Source organism: Apus apus, chromosome 10 (genome assembly GCF_020740795.1).
Source record: "Apus apus isolate bApuApu2 chromosome 10, bApuApu2.pri.cur, whole genome shotgun sequence".
Classification (NCBI taxonomy): Eukaryota; Metazoa; Chordata; class Aves; order Apodiformes; family Apodidae; genus Apus; species Apus apus.
The window spans coordinates 9432895-9460741 of NC_067291.1; the positions used below are offsets into that span (position 1 = coordinate 9432895).

General features: G+C 39.1%; 1 protein-coding gene across 2 annotated transcripts; it reads right to left on the reverse strand.

The window, feature by feature from the left end:
• Positions 1–1114: 1114 nt before the first annotated feature.
• On the reverse strand, positions 1115–26957 carry SCG3 (secretogranin III). 2 transcript variants are annotated; one of them, XM_051628554.1, is made up of 12 exons: positions 26835–26957; positions 26079–26131; positions 25464–25509; positions 25154–25369; positions 23951–24093; positions 22888–23049; positions 22382–22559; positions 20366–20482; positions 8969–9052; positions 8245–8373; positions 5889–5957; positions 1115–1673 (listed from the first exon to the last, which is right to left on the reverse strand). In XM_051628554.1, exons 1-12 carry the CDS (start codon positions 26917–26919, stop codon positions 1555–1557), a joined length of 1401 nt encoding a protein of 466 aa, XP_051484514.1. In that variant the 5' UTR covers positions 26920–26957; the 3' UTR covers positions 1115–1554. The 2 variants fall into 2 exon arrangements, with proteins under 2 accessions (XP_051484514.1, XP_051484513.1); XM_051628553.1 differs by having other exon boundaries at positions 5877–5957.
• Between the last annotated feature and the right edge of the window lie 890 nt (positions 26958–27847).

The window sequence follows — 27847 nt, forward strand, 5'->3', positions numbered from 1 at the left end:
GTTTTGCTGGGTTTCCAAAGTTTACTTAAGTTGGCTAAGAAACATTGCTCAAATCTCTTCCTCCTCCTTGATCTCCCAACTGTGCTGAAAAAGTCAGGAAGGAAATTATCTGCCCATTTAACATTTACAGAACTTTGTGCTGTGTAGGCCAGGCTGGAAGTCCCCACCTCCCTTCACAGGCAGATACTGACCTCTGGATCAGCTAACCTTTTTGACTGTATCAATCTCAGAAGTGTCAGGAGTTTTTAAAAATAATCAGAGTGGGGATAACCTTAACTATCATCGAAGAACCTGTAAGTAAAGAGAACAGGGCTTTCATGGAGCTCACTTAGACAAATGACTGCTGCAGGGATAAGTCTCAGGACTCACATCAGTTTAAAGTTAACTTTTCTAAAAACTTCTTTACCTTTGATCTTGCTTCATGAGTTCTTCCTATGTAAAATAATTTATTCACTGAGATATAAAAGATCTGATAAATGATTCTTCAAAAACTGTTGAGGAAGAAGAATGAGGATGATTTTTTTTTTCCTTTTTCAGTAGGAGGTACCAAATTATTGGCTAATAATAGCATGTATATGGAAAAAAAAATATTTAGAAATAATACTGCTCAAAATGGATCAGAAGTCAGTAAACACACCACAGCCTTGATATTCAGGGATGCATGCTGAGATAGGTTCTTTAACTCTTTCTGAAAAGCAGGGCCCATGTTCCTAAAAACATCTACTTGCATATGCACCTTTCCATGCAAAATTACTTGCTTTCCTTTTTTTTTTTTTTTCTCTTTAAAGAAAGTAATGGCTATTTACACATCTTAAAGGCTACTCAGATTGGGAATTCAACTAATTATGCATGCACAATCATCAAATGGTGCACCAAAGAGAATGTTTCTGCATGCTGAATGAAGCAACAAGGGGGAGAACACAGCTCTGTGATACAAAAGGTAGTTGTAGTGCCAAAGATGTATCAGTTAGCTAAGGACTCTATAGTCCAAGTTATAGAATACTACACAAGGAGATAAAAAAGGGTCAAGAACAACAAAAAAGTATTAGGATTTTAAAACAAGGTTTCTGGATATAAAATCATATTAAGATTAATGAAAACTTTAATAGGTAAATTATTTTCAAATATTTTATTTAGAGAACTATGAACTATTTTCTAATAATGCCCTTTACATAGTTGCATCTATAGAAAGCTGGTGGAGTGAGAGAAAAAAGATGTAGCATTGAGAGAACTTTCCATCAGAAATTATTTGTTTATCTACAAAAGAAAACCAAATGCAAATAATAAATCAAAGAGAACATTGCATAAATATTTACCCTATCAAATAGAGATCCAGTGTCAGAATTTGGCATTTAGGGTTGATTTGTGAGTGTAGGAAAATACAGTATGCAGTGTGTGGAGCACTACAGCTCTTCATTTTTGTCTAGAAAGTTGTCAGTACAATGTAAACAGAGCATTTCTAATGATATCCTCAAAATAACAGGTCATAAGTCATTGAGCCAGGAGTGGGGGAAGCTAGACTAGTTTTCTATGTGTTTGGCAGCCACGAGCTTTTTACAGGCTGCCATATATGCGCTTAATTACATCAGCCTCTTCCTTGTCCAGGATGCCCTTGTCCACATAAGCATCAGCTTGCTGATCAATGAAATCTCTCAGCTTTGAAAGATCATAGTCTGAAAAATAAGAAATTCGTTTGCACAATAAGTCATTGTCATTATACTGTTTCACATAAGAAACAATGTGACTGTAAAGTTTATCCAACGAATGCACTTAATCCAACATGAAGGGAATTCACTACAAATGCAACCTGCAAGAACAATTTTTTAAAAACCCCATGCTTGCACAGAGCTTTTTACATGTTATGGTGCTCATACTATTCAAGAGGAATAATCATTCCTTGCACTTGATTGCTTGTAAGGTTGATTACTGAAGAAAGAATATTTTCTGATCCAGAGATCTGACGTTCTAGTCTGCGTGCAAAAGGTGTTACTCAAACCATATTATTTTCACAACTGTCATGGATTCAAAATAAATAATTCAATTTCCTATTTCCTATTGAAATCCCAGTAAAATTCCTACAAACATCGGTAGTGAAAATCCAAGAAAACAACTCCCTGAAAACAAATTGAAAGAATACTATTATCTACCTTGATGCAGAACATCACATTCTGACATGAACAATACTGCAGTGAGTAGTCTTTATGATTGTCAGAGTGGCCGTTGACAATCTTTGTATGTCAATCTGCAACACTGTGCTGAAAGACCCTTTCTCTGTTCCCAACACATGGCTGCACCTCTGCAGCATGATTCACACCTTATACATAAAATAGACTTTTCCTGTGCTGGAAAACAACACTGTTTTCCATTAGAAGAATTCTGCTTTCAAATAACATAAAAAGGTAGCCTCCTGTGCAGTCATAACTCTGGTGACAAATCCAGTATATTCACACATAAACACAAGTTTCAGTTACATAATTTACTGCATAAAATGTAAAGCTAAATTTGTTGGAATTGAAAGTTAGTATTCTGGAAAACACCAGCATCCTCAGGGCTTATATTAAGTTAAATGAATGGATACCTTTCACAAATACAGATGTATCCTGAGTTTTTCAGTATAAATTACTTACTTAACTGACAGAACCTTCAGAACACATCACTACTGGTTCTGCAATGCACCCCCATGCATATCACCATGCTGCAAAAAGTGGAAGGACCTTCTTTCAAGCTGAACATTCTTAACAAAACTGACAATAATGACTTTCTGCCTTTTCATGGTTGAGTGACCAGACTTGGATAGCAATAGAAACATGTTAAGAAGCAAATTAATGGTTGCAATCAATTTTGTAACAGTGTAAGGCAATTTCAAGTGAGTAATACAGAACATTGATATTCAAAACTCCCCAACCCTGCAGAGGTGTCCTTCCCGTATCTGTGCTAATAGGAATGTTTCTGTTTGCTGTACTGAGGCCAGGATTTCACATCTGTCTGTTACCAGCATTACTTAAAATAATGTAAGCTGTTTGTCTCTCCATCCTAGATGAGCAATAGGGACAGATAGTGCCTAGCAATTTAATATTAAGGTTGTGAGATTTCATTCATATTGACAGAATGAGATTTTCCAGTGACAAGTAACAATGGAATGGAAATGAATGGAACAACAAGTACTGAATTAATATAATATCCACAGTATTCACATTAATTTTTCTTCTAGAATAGTATTTACAACACTAAGATCTTTAAGTGGAGATGTGAAAGTTCAATCACTAAACATTTTGTGTGAGATTACAACCATTGAGATACTATCCAATTCTGTCTAATTTGTGTATATTACAGCAATTTAATTTGAATTTTTTTTGGTAGAAACTGATAACTGTTAATTTCTAATACTTATTTACAACCTATTAATTTGGGCAAATTATTGATTTAGATTCTGCACAGCAGCTGCAGAATTGTATTGAGCTGTTAAACTGCTACAGTTAATGAAGTCAGGTCTTATTTACATATTTGAATCAAGCCATTTGGCAGTTCAATTGATTATAGAACTCACTTTCATTCCTAAATGGCTACTGTTACTGTTATGAAATTATAAACTACCTGAGTATTTAGTGAAAAATCTCACCATGTTATGTGCATGTGTTAGTGAAATGACTGCCAGTTATGTTCCCTGGAGACTAAATGCAATAGGATACCCAGCAGTCATCATCTACGGGTGGAAGTGATGTTAATTTATGCAGGAGAGGAGCTAGTCTTTAAGAGCACTGGTTTCAAAGATCAAATCTAGGAGATATTAAGGACAGGCTCATTGATTTTATATATGCAAAACAAACTTTGGATGCAAAAGCCAATCAGGCCAATATCCAGGCTTTTTATATGTTTCTCTTCAAATCATCCTGACTAATCGAGTTTACTTACCTCCTTAAAAATAAGGCAGTTGATAGTTTTAAACTGGGAAAATTCAAATTAACATTTCCAGGGTCATTCATAATTGAATGAATAATAATTTCTACTGAAATTATACAAAGTAAAGGATCCACAAATATTTGCCTGAAGAAAACCTAAATCCCTTCAAGTATATTCAGTGAGTAAAGCAATCCATGAATAGGGGTTGAAGAGACTGTGCAATGAATACACAGATTACTTGGAGGACCACTGTTCTGCTAGCTCCCAGGTGCTGGCTGGAAGTGGAGAAACGACAGATGAGCACATTCATAACACCTAACCTTGTCCTGAAGAAGCAGCACAATGCATTCCTGGTTAGATAAGCTTACCCTGACTGCACTTCCTCTAACATAATTCCAGGAGAACTGAATTAGCATTTTACAAAAATCAAAAGTAGGGAAAGGCACAATAATGTATCGAAGAGAAAGAACACTGCTCTAGTTTTGTCATAACTTACGCTCTCTTCAAGGCCCATTTCCATTGCCAGAGGACAATAAAGATATTTTAGTGCAAATGAAAATCCATCTACTCAGAAAGTGTGCATCCTAATGCATTCACAGGCAGCTAAAATGCTATTGATCTGCAGCCACAGCCATTTTCAGACTGCATTTGTGCAGAAGAGAGGTTAGTTATGAAGAGGAGTGACGGGCTGCCCAGTCAGTGTGTGTGACATGGAGAAATAATTGCACACGACTGAGACTGAATTACTATCATGAGTCCACCAATAAACAGAAGCATTTATTATAATTGGCAGGAAAACTCTGGAGCAAAGAGGTGTGTCTGTTGCTAACTGCCATCACTGATGTTGTGTGGGAATGATTTTAAGAGGGAATTATTTTTTTTTAAGTCCTTCCTATTGTGGAGTTTCTATGTAGAAAAAAAAAAATGAATATGTTGGGTTGTAGGCATGCACTCATCTCTGAAATGTAATTCATCTACACTTCAACTCACAGAGAGATTGCCTAGATGACCCAGAGCTAGTCTTAGCTCAGATTCCCCTCCGCTTGGCTGGTGCAAGAAGGATCTGCCTCACCAGGCACCAGTGATACCCCAGGGATGGATCCCTTGGCTGGGAGCCTTCCCTTGCAGAGCAACTGATGGCAAAAGACCCAGCAATGGCAGAGAGAGGGGATAGGAGGCTGGTTTAATGTAAGATCTTGATGGCAAAAATGATACGGATAAATGAAGATCTGTGAAAAGCAAGCTAGAAATCCTGCTGCTGTTAGCTCCCTCCCTCCAGCTCTCACCCAGCCCTGCCTCCAATGAGGAGTCAAGTGGCAGAGCAGCTGCTGAGCATACCCTGTGCAGCTGCTTCAGTGACTGCTCCCCTTCTACACAGCTTTGCGTGTGAGAGCTACAAGTGATTAGAGTTCATTTGGGCTGTAATCCAATATATTACAGCGCTAGTGACATAAGTTTGTATCTGAAATATTTATGGTTATGGAGGAAAACTCATTGCTATTTGCGACGGCATGCACAGTGCCAGCCAGATGCACTGAGCTTTTCTAAACACATCTAGACCTTTAAAATACATGGACCTCAGGTCAACATATCTTTTAATTAAGATTTTATACATAAGAAATGAGGCACTAGACAAAACTGAGATACTGATACCTGATGACATACAGACCACCGTGACTATCCGGACAGGACTAACTTCTAGCTGGCTAGTCACTGTGTTTTGTGACCAACAGATGTTCGAGCCAGTTTACAGGAATTTGCCTTAGTTGACTATTTTCATTCGTTGATTTAAATTTTACATAATCTGCATTATTTCACTCTAACATCACTAGTTATCACTATGATCTAGACAAGCACAGTTTCACACTACTATTCTTTAAATTACAACATAATGCTAAGTTATACAACACAATTTAAATTACATGCTTTGTAATGTACATAGTGCCCACCCCAGTGTCAGTATTTTTACTTCATACCTTCTTTGTTACCTTGTTTGTTGTGTTTTTTTAGCCATTCTATGTTCTTCCTGATTGCTTCCAAATATGCCTCAGCTTTCCCTAGAGGAAGGGATGAGAGAGGAATCAGGCACTTATATCAATGATTGACGCAGCTTGTTAACTCAGTGAAGTTGGTCACAGTGAAGGCAGATTAAACCTATTCTTAGTTTCTGTTTACAGGCTGAGTCCTGTCAACCTCAGTCAGGCAAAAGTCCCATGGATGGCTAGCAGGTTTTGTCTGTGCAAAATGAGTCATCCACAAACTTAGCATCATGACTTTTGTGATCTGTACACACAACTGCTGGTGGTATCCACAGATACAGCACATAGATTAAATGCAACTTGTAGCTTTCTGATCATAATAATTGTTTAGCTAAGATGAAGCTGTTAAGACAGCAAGAAATGACTTATATAAGACTGAGAGCTTTGAGTATCTCATATAAAAGTGTCAGAAAACTCCAGTCAGCCATACTAACAGCATACAGCAAATCTAACATTGCAACATTTGGGAAAGACAAGCTGAAATACAGCTACTTACATTTACTGAGAAAATAGGTGTGTTAAAATTATCATGATAACTCCTTGTTATAGCTGAAATGTTAAAGTGATGGTTAATTTTGGACCAGAAAGCAATCAGGATAGAATTAGTTCAAGGATTACTTAATAAGGCCACTAAGGAAATATTCCAGCTAATGGATTTTGAATTCTTAACTTGGCTGGAGCTTTATTGATGTAATGTTCTTACATTTGTCAAGAAAAAAACAATCCCTAGTGTGATTAGCATGCAGAAGGCTACTACTGCCAACTACGCACAGTCCCATTAGGAAGTGGATTCAGTATCAGATAGACAGCAATTTTTGAGCTGGGAGTGCAGAGTAAGCTTCATAGCAAGTTACTCTGTGAAAGAGCAAAGGGCACTGCATGATAAGACAAAGAGCTAAATACTGATCCAATCTAAATTTCTGAAGAGCTATTGAGCTGAACATTTTTCTGAAGGTAAAGGAAAATAACCTGAACCAAACTGAACAGACAAATCTTCAATAGACAACCAAAATACATGATTTTTCACTTCTCATGGGTATTGAGACAATTGTTTTTACTGTAAAATGAGACAGGCATCTTGAGCTATTTTTCTCTTACATGCTCAAGTAACCATCGCTGGATAAAACGCCACCTTCTGTCTGTGAGGGGCAAATAGTTTCTATGTCTGCACTGTACACACCTACTGTAGCCTTGATTAATGTAATTCAGTTCCAAGCATTTTGCAGTGAAAACACATGCATCTAGAAAAGTGCAAGCATAAAGAAGCATCAGTGTAAAACAGATTATAAGCAATTTTTTTAAACCAACTGATTACAAAACACAGGTGCTTATGCTGGATCCTAAGCAATAAGAACCCACTGAAAGGTTTCTGCTCCTTCAGAAGCTGAGCATTCATTACCTGACAAATCTCCCATCTAGACATCACTTCTTACTTTCTCATCTCCAGATGTAAGCTATAAGTAACTCCTTCAGGTCTAGTTGATAAATTGCTAATGAACAAGGAGTTTTTTGTGTGCAGGAGGGATATAGCTTACTCTGGAGATGAGGCTAGTCTATGGAACTCTTTCTGTCAAAAGACATGACAGAGCCTGAAGCACTATACCCTAACCATCACTGGCCAAGCTAATTTCTCCAGCTTTCCTTCTCCTCAGTAAGTTCTTCATCTACGCACAGAGCCAGAATGAACCTGCTCTTGTGCTGTAAGTTTACACACCAACCACTTCTTCTAAGATTTACTTCTAGTGTAAACTGAGAGGGACAAAAAGCTGCATTTAAATATTTGAGAGCTGTGCTGGACACCACAGAAGAGCTTGTTTAAAGTTATGTAAAATAGGCTAATTGCTGATGACCCTTAGCCTCTAGCAGTGAGTAAAGCAAATTGTTTCACTTTGCAGAGTTTTGCAGTACCTTTCAGTACCAGCTTGTTCTAACACAAACTAGAGATATCAATGGACTCACTGAGAATATTGAATACCCTGATGATCTGATTTCACTGAAAAGTCACAGATGCAAAGAAGCAAAATATCTCTGCACTACTGTGTCAAAACTCATTTCATATTACCCTCAAAAAGGGCTATGAATTCTGGGAAAGATTATGGCCTTACTCAGCAATGAATATAGTTTGATATATCTAAAAGTAAGTAAGTCAGTACACTTCCAAATCAAGGTGTTGTGTGCTGACTCCCAGTAACTATAAACAGAAGATATTTATGCTAACACAATGGAAAAACAATACCAAAGATAGGAAAAAGATTCCAATCACTTGGAGCATTCATATGTAGCAAAAACAATGGCTGTTTTGTACCTCTGGGCTCTTCACTGTTCCCTGGTACATCTTGGTCTTCATTTTTCGTAGAATCCTTTGAAATTTCATATTCCTTTTCCATTTTAGCTGCTTCTTCCTTCGTACTGTCTGCTTCCTCACTACTCTTGTCTAAAGGAATAAGAGCAATTCTGTATAAATGTACCAAAAAAACATTTCTAAATCACATCAGTATGATTCTTAGGAAGTAAAACATTTTGACTGATGACTGAGGGAGAACCTCACTGGAGTCTGGCTCCAAGTGGTGTCTAAAGGTCATCTCAACTCCATACCTCTGGAAACAGGAATGCCTGTTTCTGTTCTTACAATCAGTAGCCAAATACAGGTAACTAAAATGCAGTAACATGTTCTTCATAAAGGCACATTCTTTTGTGCAGAGAAAACTACAGGAAATTTGTATTCACTAGATGTAAAGCTGACAATGATTATTGTTACGTAAATCTTAAAAAGCATTGATACATCTTGCTCTTGTATATGTGTAGTGTCTGGACCCTGCTAAAGAAAAGGACAGTGAAGATACTCCTCAAAGTTTGGACAATTAAGTAAAAATTCCTCTTGTGTATTTACACACCCAAGCTGTGGCTGTAAGTCCTTGAGGGGCTGTATCTTTAACTAGCAGTCTGGCTCCTAAAGTAATTAGCATGCTTTTAACTGAGTTGGTAAAAAAATGTGTTATTTCAGGAGAGAAAATCACAGAAAATTGTACCTGCTGTTAGCTTTGTTCTGGTTTTAGTGGAAGGCTTCTCCAGCTTCTTCTTTGTCTGCTCAGCTATCATTGTATCTAAGTTTTCTGGAAATCAAGGCAAAATAAAACCAAACCCCAGTTATTCTTCAACAGATAGGAGGCATAATCTGTACTACATTCTCCATAACACCAGGTTGAAAGGTAAACAGAAATCTAACAGAACAGTCTTCACTCTTGCCTCTGAAGAATTAATGCAGAGCCAACACTAAAAGAACAAACAAATAGCCATATGGAGCTACAACCAATCTTTTTAAACAACTAAATAATGACACTGGCTGTACCAAATAAAGCCAATATGCATAAAGACAGTAAATGTGTGCATATATATTCTAAAAGTAATGTAAGTCTCAAAATAAAGATTACCATCTGTAGCAATTTATTCTGATGAAAGCAATGAACATTTTTAATTAACTTGAAAAAGCATACAAGACTATGAAATAATTGCTTCATCCTGGTGGGAAAGTATTATCCCAGACTGCTTATCTGTCTGGATTTGATATGGCTTCATTGGAAAAGAAGTCTAATAAAAGGGTTTAAATTATATGTAGATGAAATAAATATGTAAATTGAACTGATTAAAAGAAATATATTTTAAAGTTGCTGCTGGTCAAGCATTTACCTTAAAACCCAGTAGACACCTGTGCCCATATGCACAGCTCTAGAGGTCTAGGAAATGTTTTTCTATGCAAATTTCAGGGCTGAATTCATCTAATTTGAAAGTAAAAGCACCTTTTCATCAAGATGGATGTTTCAGATATAAACATATGCTGATGTGGGAAAAAACCCAACACTTACTAGGTATTCACAAATACAGATAGTTATAAAATCTGCCATGTTTCCTCATTCACATTATAGACAAGGTGTAGAATTTTCTTTCCCATTATCAGCTTTTTTTGAAGGTTCAGTTAAAGATGGACCCAAAATGTGATAGATGTCACCTAGTTGGTGGGGTATTTTTGAGTCTTTGATTTGAATTGTCAGTATTTCCTTTATATAAACAGCTAAAATATTCAGTAAGAGATGTGGTAACTCTGATAGGATAGATGTTAAGGGGTGGGTAAATATTTTAGACCATATTTTCTGTGTAAGGCCAACATTTTATCCATCAGCTGGGAGCATCTTTTTCCATCAGAAAGATACTCAGCATTGAAACCTAAAGATTAGATTTTTAGCAAGCACATTCTTCTTAATGGCAGATCACCATAAGCAATTCTGCCTGCCATCTGATGAGAAATCACATAATCCTGTCTGCCTGAATCCTCTATATTTTTTAATTTACATACAATTAAAATGTAAGCAGTTTTTGCTGCTATCCTGCCTAACTGCAACCTTGTCAATTCTACATCACATTAGCATTTTTCAGTAAAAACTATTTTCATTTGGTACATATTCTTTTAATGTGTTTTCTGGTCATGCCAGATGACCTAAAGTAAATGGGTCTGGGCTGGGTTATGAGCTGGATCAGACACAGTGATGAAGAAAAAAAACAAGCTAGAATTATAAGGGTGGTATTGGAGCCTCACTAATCACTTGATCCAAAGCTTATGGAAAGGACCATAAACATTCCTTCCATCTGAGCTTAAGATACTATTTTTTATCCTGGATCAGTACCATACCAGTATTCCAGCAGGCATATGAGGATTTCACTGTTGCAAGAGGCATAGCTTTTAGGATAAGATTATACAGCTAAGAACTTAAAAACCCTTTGTAAATTCAAGTGAATAGATTCTTCTGCTTCACTAATTCAGGCTAATGCAAAAATGTCACTGATTTCAGGCCTTAATCCAGAAAAATCTATAAAAATAGGCTTAATTTTAAGTGTAAACATACTGTTCTAGAATAAATAGGAGTATTTAAAAGTTTGAAGTCTATTAATGCATAAGTGCTTTTCATGTTCTGCCTTAAAAGTGTCTGTATTTAGGCACTGCTGCAGTAAGCTGGTATCAGCAGAAAACAAAGACTCCACCACAAAATGGATTTATAACCAGCTTAGATACCTTCAAATTTAAATGTCTGCATTTTGGTAATATTTCCAAATATTTTTGTTATGTTGATGGACTGTAGTGTTTTAAAGTTGTACACATATCCACATACAGCTCGTGCTACTGAAGGCAATAGGATTTATACTCCTCCATTATTCAGTTACTTCTATAAATCCCATCAGAAATTCTACAGTTTCTCTGAGACTTTTGATTTGACTAACAATTTTATTTGAGTTCAATACATGAGTAATAAACAATATTTATGACTACTTGTCAAGTACAGCAACATGACAATATGCATTGTTCTCCAGCCAGATGCACTGAACAGCTACATCTGTATATGAAGAATAACACTGCACCGATGACCACTAAGGATCCAAACTTTGTCACTAAATCCAGACTGAACATGATAACAACTATATTCCATTTTCAAAGCTTTATTTTGTCCATAAAGATATGGACAAGCTTATAGGACAGGCTTTTTAATAAGGACTACATTTTACAGGAGAAATATCAAAGCTATCTTGCCAGCTGGATGGCACATCAACAAGAATCTCTGTTTCTAATTTCCTGTGTGACAGGGAGAAGTTAACAATGTAAACCTGCTCATGTTTACGGGGTTCATCTTGTCTACCTACATATATATCACAGAGAGAATATTACTAGAGAATCCCAACTCCTCTGGAACAAGATTGATTGCCCTTTTTTCCTCTTCAGAATTAATGTCTTTAGCAGCTGGTATTGTTTCAAAACATGTTTGTACTTGTCATACGTGACTAGGCCAGGGCTGAACAATGTTTGCTCTCAGTCACACTGATGGAGTGAGTCATCTGCTCAATGAGGAGAGCTGGGCCAGCAGCTAGGCAACTGCATGTCCTATCTGGAGGTCTATCAAGAATTGATTACTTTTCCAGCATCGTCTCCCTAGCAACGTAATTTTTACAGAGGAAGAGTTCAGAAAGGTACTGACCTTTCCACGGGTATGGCCACTTATTTGAAATGGCACTAATTAAAGGAAGAGAACAATAACTACTGAGCTAATGGAAGTGACCTAAGTTGGTAAAACAGGTCACTCCTCTGGTGGCCGGCTTTCTGCCGAGCAGCATCATCTCATCACTGGAACCAGACACCAGGAGTCAAAAGATCTGGTTTCTGTTTCGCCTCACTTTCTGACTTGCTCTTTGATTTGGGATAACTCACTGAAGCATTCAGGCTACAGGAGGGCTCCTATTTTGAGTAGACACTCAGACATTCTAGGCCCGGTTCCTACAGGTGCTACACACCAATAGATCCCATTAATCACATCTGAACATGCAAATTCCCAGCACTTTTGAAACTCTGAAGTCCTCCAAGTTGGACATCCAAAAATCTGAATGGCATAAAAGTAGAACATTTATCTGAGAGATAATTATTATCTGGGAGAATGCACTGCAGTAGCTCTTTAAATCCATAGAAAAAATACTACATGAAAAAATATTATAAATTAAGTTCCTTTGTCCTTATTAGAGAGGCAGAAACTAACACACCCATCTGACTATTTAACAGAATTGGTAATGGAAGCCTGAAACTGACCCTTCTCTATAGATGGACAGATTGACAATATTTTCCAGACTTTTGCAGATTTTCCTGCAAAGGTTTTTTCATTTGCATAATTTACTTGCACCCGGGAGGCAGTTACACATTCTATCCTTGTCAAATTGTCTGAAGCTGAGGTTTCATGTCATTAAACTTCCACAAAAAGACCTGTTTTGCTGTTGTATTTTCATACAGCACAGAAAGGCTGTGTTTATTAAAGGAGAAAAAGGGGTGATCATGGCAAGTACCAATCTTAATGATAGCTAAAAAATTATTTTACTTAATGAGTTCACATATTACAGCAGCTTCAGCCAGAAAGCTTTGTGCTGACTGCTTGTATGAGATGCAAATATTTCAGGCATTAAAAAAGCACATTTCTCCCAGGGCTCTTCTGTCTCCCACAGCAGATGATCCTTAAGAGTCTGCAAGGCCTTTTTCCATCTGTGACAAAACTCAGGACATTTCAGCATTTGTCTGTGACTTTAGAGAATAGCCTACCTGATTCATTCTATGGCCAAATCCTGCTTTTAGCTTACATTGAGTGCAAGTCCAAGAACTGTCAGTATCCACTGGGTTTTCATTAGTGTAGCCAAAAGCAGAGTGTGACCTTATTCAGCTCATATAAATATCATGCATATGTCCCCTAAACTGCTTAAACTGTGAGGAACCAGAGAAATCCCTCCATTGTGGAATTACAGATCTGTCTCAGCCTTCAAATCTGTTTCTTTTCCAGCTCCCTGCCTTACATGTCAAGATGTGGCATTTTCTTTTTGAATCTTCCTGTTTGAGTGATATGCATGAAATGATGGTGTCTGAAGCCTAATGCTGCCATGAAAAATGAAACGTCAGGTGACAAACCCCAGGTAGTGGCATCACTTGTAAATGGATTACATGCAAGATGGTCAGAGTAATTTGAAATAAACCAGCAGCAGCAATGCTTGGCAGTCACATTAAAAGCAACTAAAAAAGTAAACCACAATTAAATAGGTATGTTTTCGGGTGAATAAAGTTCTGACCAAGTCTCCTTTATTGTCCTTATTAAATTCCCTTTCTCATGGACTACTTCTCAGATTTCTCCTTTCAGTATTCTACAGGCATTTCCTTTGCATCACTCTGGGTCTCCTAGAGCTGTATATTGCAGTTCTTTCCAAATCCTTTCCCATCCTGAAGCTGCTAGATTGCCTGTGCACACATTTTAAGTATTTTATAGCATGCACTTTAGAAGCATGACAGTTTGGGACTGCAGCATCACAGTTGCCTCTACTGCAGGAGTGGGATGGAGCTGAGGTTTGAAAGTTCAGTGCCACCTTCTTTTCCTCACACCCACATTATCATCTCCAATCACAACCTATGGTTTCAGTGCTCAGCTGTCAACAGAGAGACACTGAATTCAGAAAGTAAGGATTTTTTTAAATGCAACTATTAGATACAGTGAGAAAAAATAAAAGCCTTGCCCTCCTTTCTTTAGAAACACAAACCATTTGGTAGGATGCAAACCCTAGATTTTCAGGAACTAAGCAAGATACTTCTCAAAAGAGACACTACAAGAAGATGGAGATTTCTTACAAAGCATCCAGTTAGGAAAGCAGAGAAGAGGCAGTGATGGGAAACAGAAGAAGAGGCAATATATTTGAAAGAAATATCTGCAAATTTAAAGAGTAGATAGTGAAAAGCAAAGGAATTAACTGTAATATATTGGTTTGGTTCTTCTCCACATGATTTGATAGTCATGTAATGGGGTGGGAAATAGAATTAGTAATACTAAAACTACTGGTTCTCTCCCAAAAAGATAGCTGAGAAAACTTAGATCTCATGGATACTGGAAATACTAAGCCCTCACTCATACTGTCATCCCCAGGTAACACACATTTTACTGTAGTGGGTAGTGGTCCTGTTTTTTAAGAACTGTGAGGTTAACTGCCATAGACTTTTCACACCATAGCTACCCTTTTTTTTTCCTATGCCAGGAGAGTGTGAATGGGAAGAACACAGGAGATAAGATCTAAGCAGTGGGAGCAAAAAACATTCACCTGATCATGCAAATGCAGAAGTAGCATGGGACAAGAATGGACAAGGCATGACACAAGGACACAGAAAGAAAAGCTATAGTTGCAGTGGGATTTGTGATCAGCTTACTTCCCAGATTCCAGTCTTGTTTGGAACCTTTTCACACTCTCTGTTCCTCATCATTTTATCTTGCCTCCATGCAAATTAATCATGCATTCAGCTAGTCACATACAGTTTACACCATCACTGCTGCTCCTTAGTACTTGGTTCACTTCCCCCATCTGAGGTGCCCCTAATTTCTACTTTTCAGATACGTGAGGGTTCTCCATCTTCCTAAGAACATCATAGTATACTGGCCTTGTGTCACCTTAGTTCATCAGATACAAAATAAATAACAGAGAAAAGAGAGCTGCCTGAAATTAAATAACTCCCACTGGCAGCTGTATACATCAGTCATATGCCAAAGAAATACTGGACAAGGAAAATCACCAGAGGGAAATTTAGATGGGAAAATTGATTCAAGATTCTAATGCTTATGAAGAAAACCTACAGCAGCAACAAAGAGTGCTTTTTAAAAACAGACATGAATATAGAAAATGAAGGCATTGTGTATGAAGAGTTCCCTCTCAGTGCCCTTCATCTCCAAAGTCAAAATGAAGAGAAGAACAAAAGGTCCACACGACACTGGTTGTATATCACTTGCAGCCTCTAGCACTGGTTTAGCCAGACCTTCCCTCACTCCTTTGAAATCACATAGTCTGCATCAGGAAGCGTCTGCTTCTGGAGACAGTGAGTAGGGGAAAGATGATGCTAGTCTGAGCTGTGATCTGCTCTTTGCCTCACACTCTTGGCTCTGTGCCTGTTCTTGGCTAACTAAACAAATACCAGATCAGACCTTTGGCCTGAAGCATCTGTGCTGATGAGAACTCAGGGATTAGTTACAGTATTGAAACAAGTCCTCCTCTCCCAAGAAAAGGCCAGATTGTGTCTAGTTTGCAGTGGCCTATGCTGGGGAAACTGCAGAGCTCTGCTTTTATCAGAAGTGGAGCTGTTGGGGGTGCCAAGCATGAATGAGAGAGGCAGAGCAGCTGTTCTGTATTCCTTAGCATGGAGAGGCACGGACACGTTAAAAATCAACATGGGGGACTTTCTGCCTCTTCTGTTTCCCCTGGATTTTTTTTTTCATGCAGGCTCAGTCTGGGTAAAAGAGATCATCAAAGTAAACAAGATCCCAATGATAACTTTAGAGAAGGACCACACTAATGAGCATACACACACCTTGGCACTAGCTCCCCAATGAACTATCCATCTCCCTACTGCTACTGAGTCTTGCAGTTTGGTCTTCTTTCCAGTTGTCCATGAGACAACTGGACAAATGATGAGGGGGTAGAAGAGGTAAACAGAGACATCTGTTCATGGCCATTTCTAACCAACACAATCTCCCACTCAGTCACGGGGGAGAGTGTAGATTCTGACAGTGAGTCAGAGCCAAAAGGAGGTGGTGTGAGAGGTGGCTTTGGTTTGGTCTATGGAAGGAGGCAGCTGTGACTCAAACGCCACACACTGATGAGCCAGAGCAATTTCTCTATTTCCTAATTAAACGGGGTTTGCTCCCCAACCAGTTGGCTGAGGGCTGTGTGTTGTACACTGGGGTTCCAGTAAGCTAAATGCTCTACTAAAAGGAGGTGAAAAGTGGGATCCTTCTCAGAAAGATAAAAGATACAGACTGCTTAAACCTAATTTTCTTCCCACTTCTTTGCCTCTTTCTCTCCTCCAGTGTTGTTCAGCTGTGGAAGATACAGAAGCCCTGATTTAGAAACTGAAAACAAAATTACCAATCTCAGTCATAAGATGTGATAAAATATGCATCATATGCAATACCACAGTGAAGATTCTGTACATATATCTGTGAGACAGTTACTGATGGCAAAAGCTGTCCTACATGTACTAGTCAATAAATAAGAACTCCATGCAAGAATACAATGTGCATATAACTATTTTACATTTCTAGGCCAATAGTTCATTGGATAACACACCTTTCATTTGGCTGGGGTGGCAACAGATGACTTTGCTACAGATTTACTCTTGTAAGTAGTACCAAGCAGTACAGCAGAAGAACATAATCACTGTAGTGTGTAGAAAGAATTCATACATACACACTGGTGCCTTTTAAGAATTTGTCTATCATCTCCAAAAGCTCTTTTTTTGTTATGGTCCACTAGGCTCCAATTACAAATATTTCCTATAATGCCTCTAAAAATCACTCAATGTTTTGGTCTTATTAGAGAGAGGTGATTTACAAATGTTTCTGAATGAACTAGCAGGAACCATTTGTTCTGCTTCTAAGCTGACAACAGAATTATTAAAATAAATGTATTACAAAACTATAGTTTACTTTACATAATTACTATAAATAGATCTTTTACCAGAATGGTAGCAGACTGATATGCTTTCATTTTAAAAGTAGTTATGTAGCTGGCATAGGCAGGAAAATCACTCAGCACACAAAAAAGCCCTCTTCTTTCCATGATGTAAACAAAACTTTTCCTTAATATTTATCTGGTCTGTGGTAGATGGCTCTGATAGCAAAACTATCAGAGTGAGTTTCCACCCGACTGAGCTCAGCAGACAGAAGGAAAATGAATGGAAGTATGACATTATTCACAAACTAATATTCAAACAGTATAAGTATCTATGCAATGCATTCATTCCTTACTCTGCTCTGCTGAAATCAAAGTGAGTTTTGCTGTTTGCCTGAGAAGCACCTTTTCCCTTGAACTACTTATGCAACAGAAACAGTATGAATGCCATGAATAATGAAATATTTTGTGCTGAATCAGTCAGAACCTCTCTGAGAGCTTCTTGCTGCTTTCTGATGGGCACTGTGTGGAGAGATTCCAACTCTTTCATTCCACTCTGTCATTGCATCCTTTGCCAACAGCGACCATTGTTTCAGTAACTGTTCTAAGTGCCTCACATCACTGAACCTGTGCAGAGATAACAGCCTCTAGCAGGTCGGGGCAAGCAAGAACAGTTCTGCTCTTTGGGCAACAGTGGCTGGGTGCTGACAATCAACCCATAGGTGGATAAGTTGATACCACAGTTGGATCTAATTCACAAGCCACCTGTGCAACTGTGAGCCTGTGTTATATGATTAATTGCCTTATGCTTTCAGTACCAACAATGTTTGTCCATTCCTCTACTTGCAAACATTATTTTAAAACTGCCTTCAATCTTCAGAGAGTGGAGAGGCTACCTAGAAAGATTTCTGAAAGCCTTTGAACAGGGTAGAAACATAACACCAGGCTTTCTCTCCTCAGAAGAACTTGCTCCCGGTACATCAAAATACGGCATTCATAGTTAAGAAACTAGTGATAGAAGATAGTGGACTTTTGCCACCAGCAGGGCAATTATCAAATAAGATGCATTTCAGATGAACAACTTTATGTCAGTTTGCTACAGCCTCTCTTTACTGCTTCTATATCTATATATTCCAGAGCTGAATACATGCTGTGAAAGGTAGGCAGTACTTTTTCTTCACTTTCATATATAAGAATACCTTGATTTTGGCTTTCTGGGTTCTGTGTTACAAATTATATTTAGCATATAGAAAGTTTAAAAATAAGTATTACAAAATATTGAAAATGTGTATTAAACCATGAACTTCCTTTCCCTTGCATTTGTGTTTTCCTTGTACCACACTGCAGCTAGATCCTTTGTGACTTAATAACATCCTTCACTGCAGCAGCAAGATGCTTTCCTCTAGAGTAGGGTCCAATGCTGACAACATAGTGCTGTGGTTTCCAAATCCCAAACCAGCTGTTACTGGTACATGCATTCAAATTCACTGCTGTGTGTGAGAGGCACAGAAGCTTGTGACTTGATTCAGTAAATGATTTATTATTTTGAATGTATAATTCAGGGACATCATAGCTTGTGCATGGCTTTAGTCATAGAGTGGAGAGAAGTAATTTAGGCAGTTTCTTACTGTAATAGAAAAGAGAAAGGATATAATCCATCTGCACAGACCAGTAGGTATTTTCCGCCAACTAGCATGGGATCTGCTGATTTTGAAGTGAGGGAACAACTAAAAGCTGACAATTTTTAAAATTGTTTCTTCTCTCTGACAGACAATCATACTAATTCCTTTATTTGCTATAAAAAACCACAGCTGAACATCAATCCCCCTAACCCAAACTGCACCAAGAACCACAGTACCTATTCAAGTATTACTGAATATATTATGTCATAACTTTTAGATTAATAAGGGTGGCAATAAAACTGCTGCCATGCTTGTGGATACTGCAAGAAGCTAAGATTCTCCTGAGCTTGCTGTTCTTGAATATTTGAGAATATCAGCTCAATAAATGAAGGTCAGCTTTTAAGTAATTTCTCAACAGCAAGTCTAAAAAAAGAACACCACAGAAGCAGCTTGAGAGCTATAAGAAAGCTTTTTCCACTATAGTAAGTTGCTGTGAAGTACAAAATCCATCTCTGCATAAATCACTCACTTGCAAGGCAGAGTCTGGGTACATCAGTTGATAGTCTGACTTTAAAACCAGACTAAATCAGACCTCGGAAACTGTTAACCTAATCCCTGCCCTCTGTACTATGTCATCATGACAATTTGTTGCCAAGGTTACAGTATTTATTTAGGCAAAGTAAAGCCAATGTGAACAAATGCTCTGAGTTTTAGCAGGAAAACACATCCCCAGTGTAATTCCATTACCTGAGTGGTCCTGCGTCAGGGATGAATTTAGCCTATTAAATGTTGGCACAAGACATCAGTGAGGGCAAGAGCTGCTCAAGCCACATCATCCTCACTTGTAGAATGACACTGAAACCACTGTGCATGTAATCAACCACCTTTTTTTAAATGTACAGGCAGCCAGAGAAATTAAGAGCTGAACTGCATCATAAGTTTCCCAAATATCCCAAAATTCAAGGAGTTTTCTCAGTAAATAAAGGGATAATCTTGGCCAGAGGTATAATGAATTCTTTCGAGAGGTGCAATCATGCACTGAATGTGGATCATGATTCACTGGATTTTTGTAGCCAAATAATTTATAATCAATCTGTACAGGTACAGTTGCATCAATCTATCATGTATCTGCAACAGCCCACATCAAAAAAGCCAGCAGAAGTCATGAAAGATCATCACCAGTCCTATCCCTGCAACAGGCTGATGTATTAAGCTGAGAGATTGCCCTGATGTAAACAAAAATTTTCAGGCTAACCCAGACCAGAAATACTTCAGAAACATGAAAGGGTTGTGCAGAGCTTATGCAAATAAGCCCTTCTTCTGCAGCTCTGCTTGTTTAACTAGAAAGGCTATCAACAGTTAATATAAAAATGTTTTTAAAAGCCAGGAGAGGTGTATGAGGAAACAAAACAAAAAAAAAACCACAAAACCAGGCTGTTCCAAAATCCCTTTTCAGGAAATTAGAACAATTTTACAAAATCTGCATAGCCACAGACTCTAAAATGCAGGTACCCAAACCATCTCAATATAATTATACAAAACACTAACATTCCCCACTCATAAAGCCATTGAAATCATGTGCATTTCACAGGTGTGAAAGTGGAATAATCCTTGAAATACATGCCTGATAAACAACCTTTCTTTCATTAGATAGAAATACTAGAGCAGTATGGAAGCACAGCTTCAACATTTTGAATGAACAAGTCTGAAACAGGACTCATAAGAGCAAGGAAGATGAGAATATAATTATCACTGTTGGTAGAGTATGAACATAGCATTAATAACACTGTTGTGTAAAGTATGTACTCTCACCCAGATAGGAAACTCCTTCTTCTGGTGTGATTGTTCCATATTTAACCATCATCTTCACAAAATCAATCAGGGTTTTCATTATAGTTATCAAGGTCTCTTTCTCTTTTGTCTCAGTCTCTGTGTGAGGGGATAAAGCAAAACTAGTCAAAAACTTCAGGTAAGTCAGAAAAACTTGGTTCTGCAAACTCTGCACAAAATTCATGCATAAAAAATGATCTACTCACTAAAAAGAAAATGCTGTGCTGGATTAGCAAAGAGAAAACCTATGTATGTTTTCCTTTAAACTGCCCCTGACAGGTCAGTACAGCTGAATACACTTTATGGTTTTCTTCTTCTTTTTGTCTTGAAGATCTAAGTTGTGGAAGCCAAATGGTATTAATTCCATTTTATAGATAAGAACACTAAACACACTAAGATGAAGTGATTTGCTAGAGTTTAAACTGCTGGTCAGAGGGCAGATATAGGCAGAGTTTTCTGCAGTCTCTGTCTTTCATTTTTCTGTGAACTACTTAGTAGACCAGTCTGGCTCTGTATGAGGAAGATAGCTCAGAGATCCTTTCTTCTACAGGATCCAGGGGTTTGTGACAAAAATATGAATTGTCTCAAATGAAATTGTTACTGTGCACATGACCATGAGTCAGGCACTGGGAAAACATAATATTACATGGTTGGGAGGATCATGACTCCTGGATACCCTGTGGCCAATGACTTTTCATTATAAAAATCCACCTTTCTTGCCCATACATATCCCTGACTATCTTCATAGTCACTGCTTCTTAGCTTTCTTTTTCCACTGTGTTTATCTGCTGAACAATATTATTGCTATTTGTGCATTAGCAGCATGACTCCCCCCATCACACAGTTACACAAGCTCTTCCTGCACCCCAGGTTGTCACTGAAGGACCCAATGGAGCCAGAGGAACTGTCAGACAGGGACAGCCAGAAACTTACTCCCAGCCTTGGCAGAGGGCCAGCCACTTTGGAGAGATGCTGAGCAGGTTTTTTATTGCTGCTTGCAATTTAACACACATCTGCAGGATGCAATTGAATCTCCTTTCCTCCAGCTTGATACAAGCTGGCAGGTGAACAGAGCAAAGGACAAGACAAGGCAGAGATGTGCAGACAGTGGGACCTGGTTCTATTTGCTCGATAATCTGTTAAACCCGACATATCCTTCTGCTTTGTAAGTAGAAAGAGAACAACTAGCATGCAAAAATATGATGGAAAAATAAAAAGAACCGGAAAAAGAATATGAAGCTTGTAGATCGGACTTGAGCAAAACATGCCCTCAGTTTTTTGATTCTAGTGCTCCACTCAGGTGTATATGGGGAGAGTTTGAAGCAAGATGAAGGCTCCTGCAGGACAAAGAATCTACAGAATTAATTGTTGCTGACTCTGCTGGAGTGGCCAAAAGATATGCCAGCTGCACAGTGAGTGGGTGTGTGGCAGAGCGTGCTGACAAAGGGGCTGTGGCGAGGTGCCACAATTTTTGCCTGCACTAACTGGAAGGCAATGATGTCTAGCTCCGGAATAGGAAGAGACATGCAGAGCTTTCATTGCAATAAACTGCAAACCTGTGGTTTGTGAAAAGGCTGGGAGGCTCAGACTCATTTACTGGTACCATCACTGTTAGAATTCTGCTGTGGCTTACTCGTATCTCTGCTGGCTTAGAAGACACGAATGTTACTGGAAAGATCTCTGGAGAAAACTTGCCAGTTTTTCATCATGGCTTTATGGGAATTAAAAGAATTCAGGACTCCTGAATCATAGAGCACAAGGTGGGAAGGGCTCCCTAGGTCACACAGTTTGCTGTTCTGAGTGCTGTTCCTCCCAGCACTTGCCATACTCACTAACCAAAGTAGTTTCTGCTATGCCTGTTGGAGAACATTTTTAAAACACATGATCTGTTGCAATTAAGGAAGCGGGGAAGGGAAAAGAGAAGAGTAGAAGACAGAGAGAATCTTAATTTTCTAAGTTTTTTTCCTTAGTATTCCTGTAAATACATGATAAGCTCACCTGAGTTAAGACTTTTTAATAGTGCGTAGAAGTTTGGAAAATATTGGAGGTCTTCGAAATTATCTTCAGAAGGCAGCTCATTTCTTCTTTCCAAGGTATTAGATGATGACCATGTGTTATCCAGTGTATCATCAATGTCTCCATTAATTAAATCATCCTGATCAGCTTTGCTTGGTGTCTCCACAAAAGATAAAAAATAATATCTGTGAGCACATTTATTTTGGTGATTGAGTTAACAGAGCAATAACTAGTATCATAATCTTAAGTCAACATTTTCCTAACAATGAGTTGAAGGCTATCCTGTTTCTGTTTTCTCAACATTATTTCAGTTTGGCATCTGGCTTAAACCTTGAAGTAACTCACGATTCATTTATCTATCTGATGGAACTTCTTTAAAAACACTTCTAGTTTCCACATTGAACTAATCGTTCTCTAAAGCAAAGAAGTGCATTGATCTACTTGTTCCATTTGGCAAGTGAGTAAAAAATGATTAGCTGAGAAATTACCATTCTTTCCTGCTGCTTTCCTTTTGTATCACTGTCTGCTCTGCTTGGAGGGTAATCAAAATCTTCAGACTCCTTCTCACGATCCTTTGCTTCATTTGCAATTAGCTGTTGTAAAACCTCTGCCACTTCATCTTCCAGGGTATAGGCCTGACTCTCTGTGATCTGTTAACATATTTGTGCAGAGTTCTTACAGAATATTGTGGTTTTTTCTAGGTTAAACATCAATATGAAACCTGAGCTTTGTAAATAGGTTTCTTCAAAGATGTTTGCTTCAAAGCTGAGCACAACCTAATTAGGTGTAATACTTTCACTGATGTGTCTATACATGTATACATATAGACATATATGCATGTCTGTATTTATATAAATGTATAGATACACACATGTAAACACACATCAAATATATATCTGTATACATAAAAACCACCCACCAACACATATAACCTCCAACAGGAAAACAAACCCTTATAAGGCTTAACACAATGCAGTCCAGCTTGAAAGATTCAACTGCAAAAGGGGTATATGTGGATATATCTGTATGTGTGTGTATTTACATGTATTTACATGGCTAAAACAATTGAGACATCCTGAGGTCAGAGACAAATTCAAGTCTTGCTAAAAATCAGTAGCAATAAGTAATGTATCCTCAACTAACTGGCATCATTATATGTCCACTGAGAATAACTAGTAGGTGGATAGGACCTTTCCCTATAAACATCCAAAAGAAATCGATAATACAAAAGAACTCAGTGAAAATCATGAGAAAAATTAAAGGAAAAATGAGGGCAGACATGGGAGCCGTACAATGAGTGAATGATTTTTCCAAATCAGAAACACTCTACAGTTTGGCCTATTTTTTTGCAAAACCATCACAGGAACAACAATGTTATTGCAGAACTAAACCAATGTGCCCAAATGAGTGAAGAAGCTTGCCCAGAGTCTGAAGCCCATTAATTTTCACTCAGTATTATTAGATGGACACAGTGTTCATTCAATTTGTTTTTTAAAAGAGTACTAAACCCACCCACAAAACAGCTCAGTGAAGTATTAACAAGATACTTACTAGCCCCAGATTTAGAAGTTTTGAAACAATCTTGTCAAACACTCCTCTATCGTTTTCCTCATAAATTCTTGCAGCAATTTTTTGAACAATGTCTTCAGCAGTCAGAGGAGTGCCGTCTAATTGATGGAGACCATCTGGATCATCTGAAAGGATTACAGTTTAACTGTGTGCTGGCTGTCCTAACTCATTTGGATTAAACATCTCGTAAAAAATATATAATCTGCTCACGTATTTCTCTCTTCATAACAAAGCTGCACTTCTAAGAGACATTAAGAATATACCTTGATACACACTTTGGAATCCACTACATCAGCCCCAATGAAAAATTCTTCATGTCCATTTTCCACACCTGAAAAATGCCTTTCTGACTGGTTCTTTTGCAAGAGCAGAGGTGAATGCCAGGATCAAACTCTCCTTTTTTATAGAAAAATGTGTAAGAATGAGAGAACACTGCTTACATACCTGCTTACATGCATCTTCCTGGTATCTACTTTCATTGTACAGCCATTTAGGTCAAAACACACCATGACAAACAGCATACTCTCTGCTCATTTGGATTTCAAAATGAAGTTTCAATTATGTAATCATTACTTATGGCAAATAATGTCATTATGACCAATGGGAAAGTGAACGCGATGAGTAAGCTTTGGTCTGTGATCAGCACACTTTGATATAATTAAAAATATTCTGAGCTAAATGCTGCTTATAACTCTCAGAGGACTCACTTAAACTACAAGTCAATTAAGTACTCTTGTAGTAAAGGCAAATATTCTTGGGCATTCAGTAAATTCTTTTAGCTTTGTGATGAGGAGAATTATCTAACATTGCACAAAAGGTTTGGAACAAATACGTGTGATTTAGCTCTCTATAAAAGTGCTTCTTCCTTTCAAACCAGAATAAACATATTTTCATTTAAAAATACGTTCCCTTTTCCGTCCATCAGATCTAAATTGCTAAAAACATAATGCAAATTACAGTTGGACTTTCCTCCATGGAAGATGACTGTGAAAATCAACAGCAATTCTTTTATATTGTTTTTTTCAAAACCTAATTGCAACACAGAAAGCTTCCACAACTGGAAATCATTGAAATTGCACTCCAGTAAAAAACAGAGCTCATGTTTAGTGGTGAGTACAGCATTCACAATTGCAGTTTGCAAGAGAAGTCTAACCTACAAGTCACTGAAATATGATTATAGAATACCTTGGAATTTATAGTCCAGCCCACTTTTAGTGGAGTCGTACTCGTCCACCAGCCTGCGGTTCTTGGTGGAGTCTGCATCATCAATGGCCAGCTGCTGCTCATACAAAGAGCTCCTGATTGACTCCCTCTCCTTTTCATTCCTCTCCCTTTCTGCTACTGATTTTAGCAGGTTCAGGTCATCAATAAAGGAATAATTCCTGAACTCTGGCTTATTTTCTGAAAAACATATCAATGCACACATGACATAAAATCTTACGCCTCTTTGAATACCATGATGAATATTGCTATAAAACCAAGAAAGGTGTTTTACCTGGGGAAGCTGTTTTCCTATTCTTGTCTGCCTCAGCTTCAGCAATCTGAGATACAAAAATAAAACAAACAAACCAACAAAACGACAAACAGGCAGAAGGGATAAACACACCCAAATGTGGGATCTCTTAATTTAGCAATATCAGCAGAAGCCTAAAAGCCTGATCTTCACTCAGTAAGAATTTTGCCTTAATAAGTAGAACACGATTAAGTGCCTGGCACTTTTTGTCAGTACCACTCCATCCCATGATCAGAATCAGACACGACATGAAGTTGCAACGACTTTCAGTTTAAAGACAAACACCAGTTACATTTTCCTTCTTCAACCTAAGCTCCCTCTGTATTCCCATAGGATGTCAATGCAAAGGGGTGACACACCTGTGAGCTGTTGGAGCTAGTGACCTACTTTTGGAATAGTGAACAGTAAAACTCTGTATGCTAGTTCTTAAACATCACTATTTTGTACCCTACCACATCAATATTTACTTTACTGACAAATCTAGTTTTAACTCATGTTAAGCCATTAGGATATTCCTGGATCTAGTACCTAAAGGCTCAAAATAATATGGGAATACCAAAACCAAAAATTGTTGGAAATATTTTTTATTTCACTTACCTGTTCCTCCAAAGGTCTTTCTACACTTAATTGCCTGTTGTGTGTAGCTTTATCTAGAATAAACAAGCACACACATACATACTCAGTTACATGATGCCTGTGACTACAAGAGAGACACCACATTTTTTTCTTAATTTATAGGGTTTTTTTTTCCATTAAACATGGTGTCTTAAATATGATGTCAACTGCGAGTTCTCATTTTAAAAAAATCAGTTTTCCTAGAAGAATGAGACTGTCACAAAAAAGTCAAACATTTAAACAAAGCATGATTGCCTGGAGCAGAGGGGGAGGTTCTGCACAAGAAAGAATAAAAATAAAGATGTAGACTCAGTAACACCTTTCTGACAAGAAAACTCATTTAAAAATTGGGTAAAAAAATGCTGCAAGAGAGTGACTAAAATAGCAATAATCGGATTGGCACAGCCAAGAGATTAAAAATCTCCTACATCCAGAGTATCAGGGGAGACAGGGAGCGAGAGGCTTGTGCAGAAACCGCTGTAGGATAGATGAAAATACTGCTTGAAAAAACCAGAATAAAACCCCAGAGCTTTTCCCACCACCAGCACCTATCTCTGCACTTTAATATCAGACTGCAACTTCACTGATCCAGCACCTCGCGCCAGGTACACTGTCTCTTCAGGATCTAATTGCTCTCAGCCAAGTGGAAGAAAAGTTCGGTGTTTTTCCCCCTCTAGGTATATCCAGCAAAACTTTCCCCCAGCTCGGAGAAAACGGGCGTTACCGAACCCGCCCTACCTTGGCCGGCGGGTTTCGGGAAGCCATGCACCCGGCTTGCCAGCAGCGCCAGCACCTGCACCGCGACCACCAGCTGGAGAACCATCCTGCTGCTGCTGCTGCTGCTGCCGCTGCTGCTGCCGCTGCCGCCCGGCCCCGCGGGGGGCGAGCCGGGCCCGGCCCCGCGGCCCCGCCGCCTCCCGCCCCGCTGCGCGCTCCCGGCGCTGCGGGCGCTGTCCAGCCCCGCGGTGCTGAAGCGCAGCGGAACCGGCGCTGCCGAGCGCTGTGCCGCGCGGGCTCGGCCCCTGCTCCCCGCGCCCGCTGAAATGGTCCCGACCGTCCCCGCCACCGGCCCCGGGCGGGGGGAGGGGACGGGGGAGGGCCGCAGCCCGCGGAGCATGCGCGCCCCGCTCCGCTCCCGCGTTCCCGGCAGCCGCAGCCCTTTCCCCGCTGCTCCCGCGGGATGAGGGGCCGCGGGACCCCCCCGGCGCTGCCGCCCCCGAGAGCGGAGCTGCGGGGAGCCGAGGGGCTGCGGGAGCCAGGGTGGGCTGGGGCCGCCTCCCCCGGCGCGGGGCTGGACGCCGCAGCCCCCCCCCCCGCAAGGCCGGCCCCGCAACAGGCTGCGGAAAAACCCGCCCGCTGCTGCGGGAGGGCTTGGGTTTGCGGTCAGCCCGGCCAGGCTGCGGGTTGCGCACGCTTTTTGGGCGAGAAATGTGAAAATCGGCCCTGAAGAGCAGGCCTGTGAATCGTTTCCGACTCTCTAAGCCCTTTCCGTCGGGTCGAATTAGACAATAAAGGCACGGCGACCAATGATTCTTTTTTATGACAAAGAAACATCAAAAGTTTAATTATAGCGCATCTTCCTCTTTGAAATTGAAGAGTTTAACAACGCGGTGGCACAAATGGCAGTAGCATGTAGCATTTTTCCATAGCTGTAGCCTTTGCAAACACAGAGCAGCAGCAACAAATCCCAAGTGAGCAGAGGAAGACATTTTCAGCGTTTCGTGGCAGAACAAAGGATTGCAGCAGCAGCT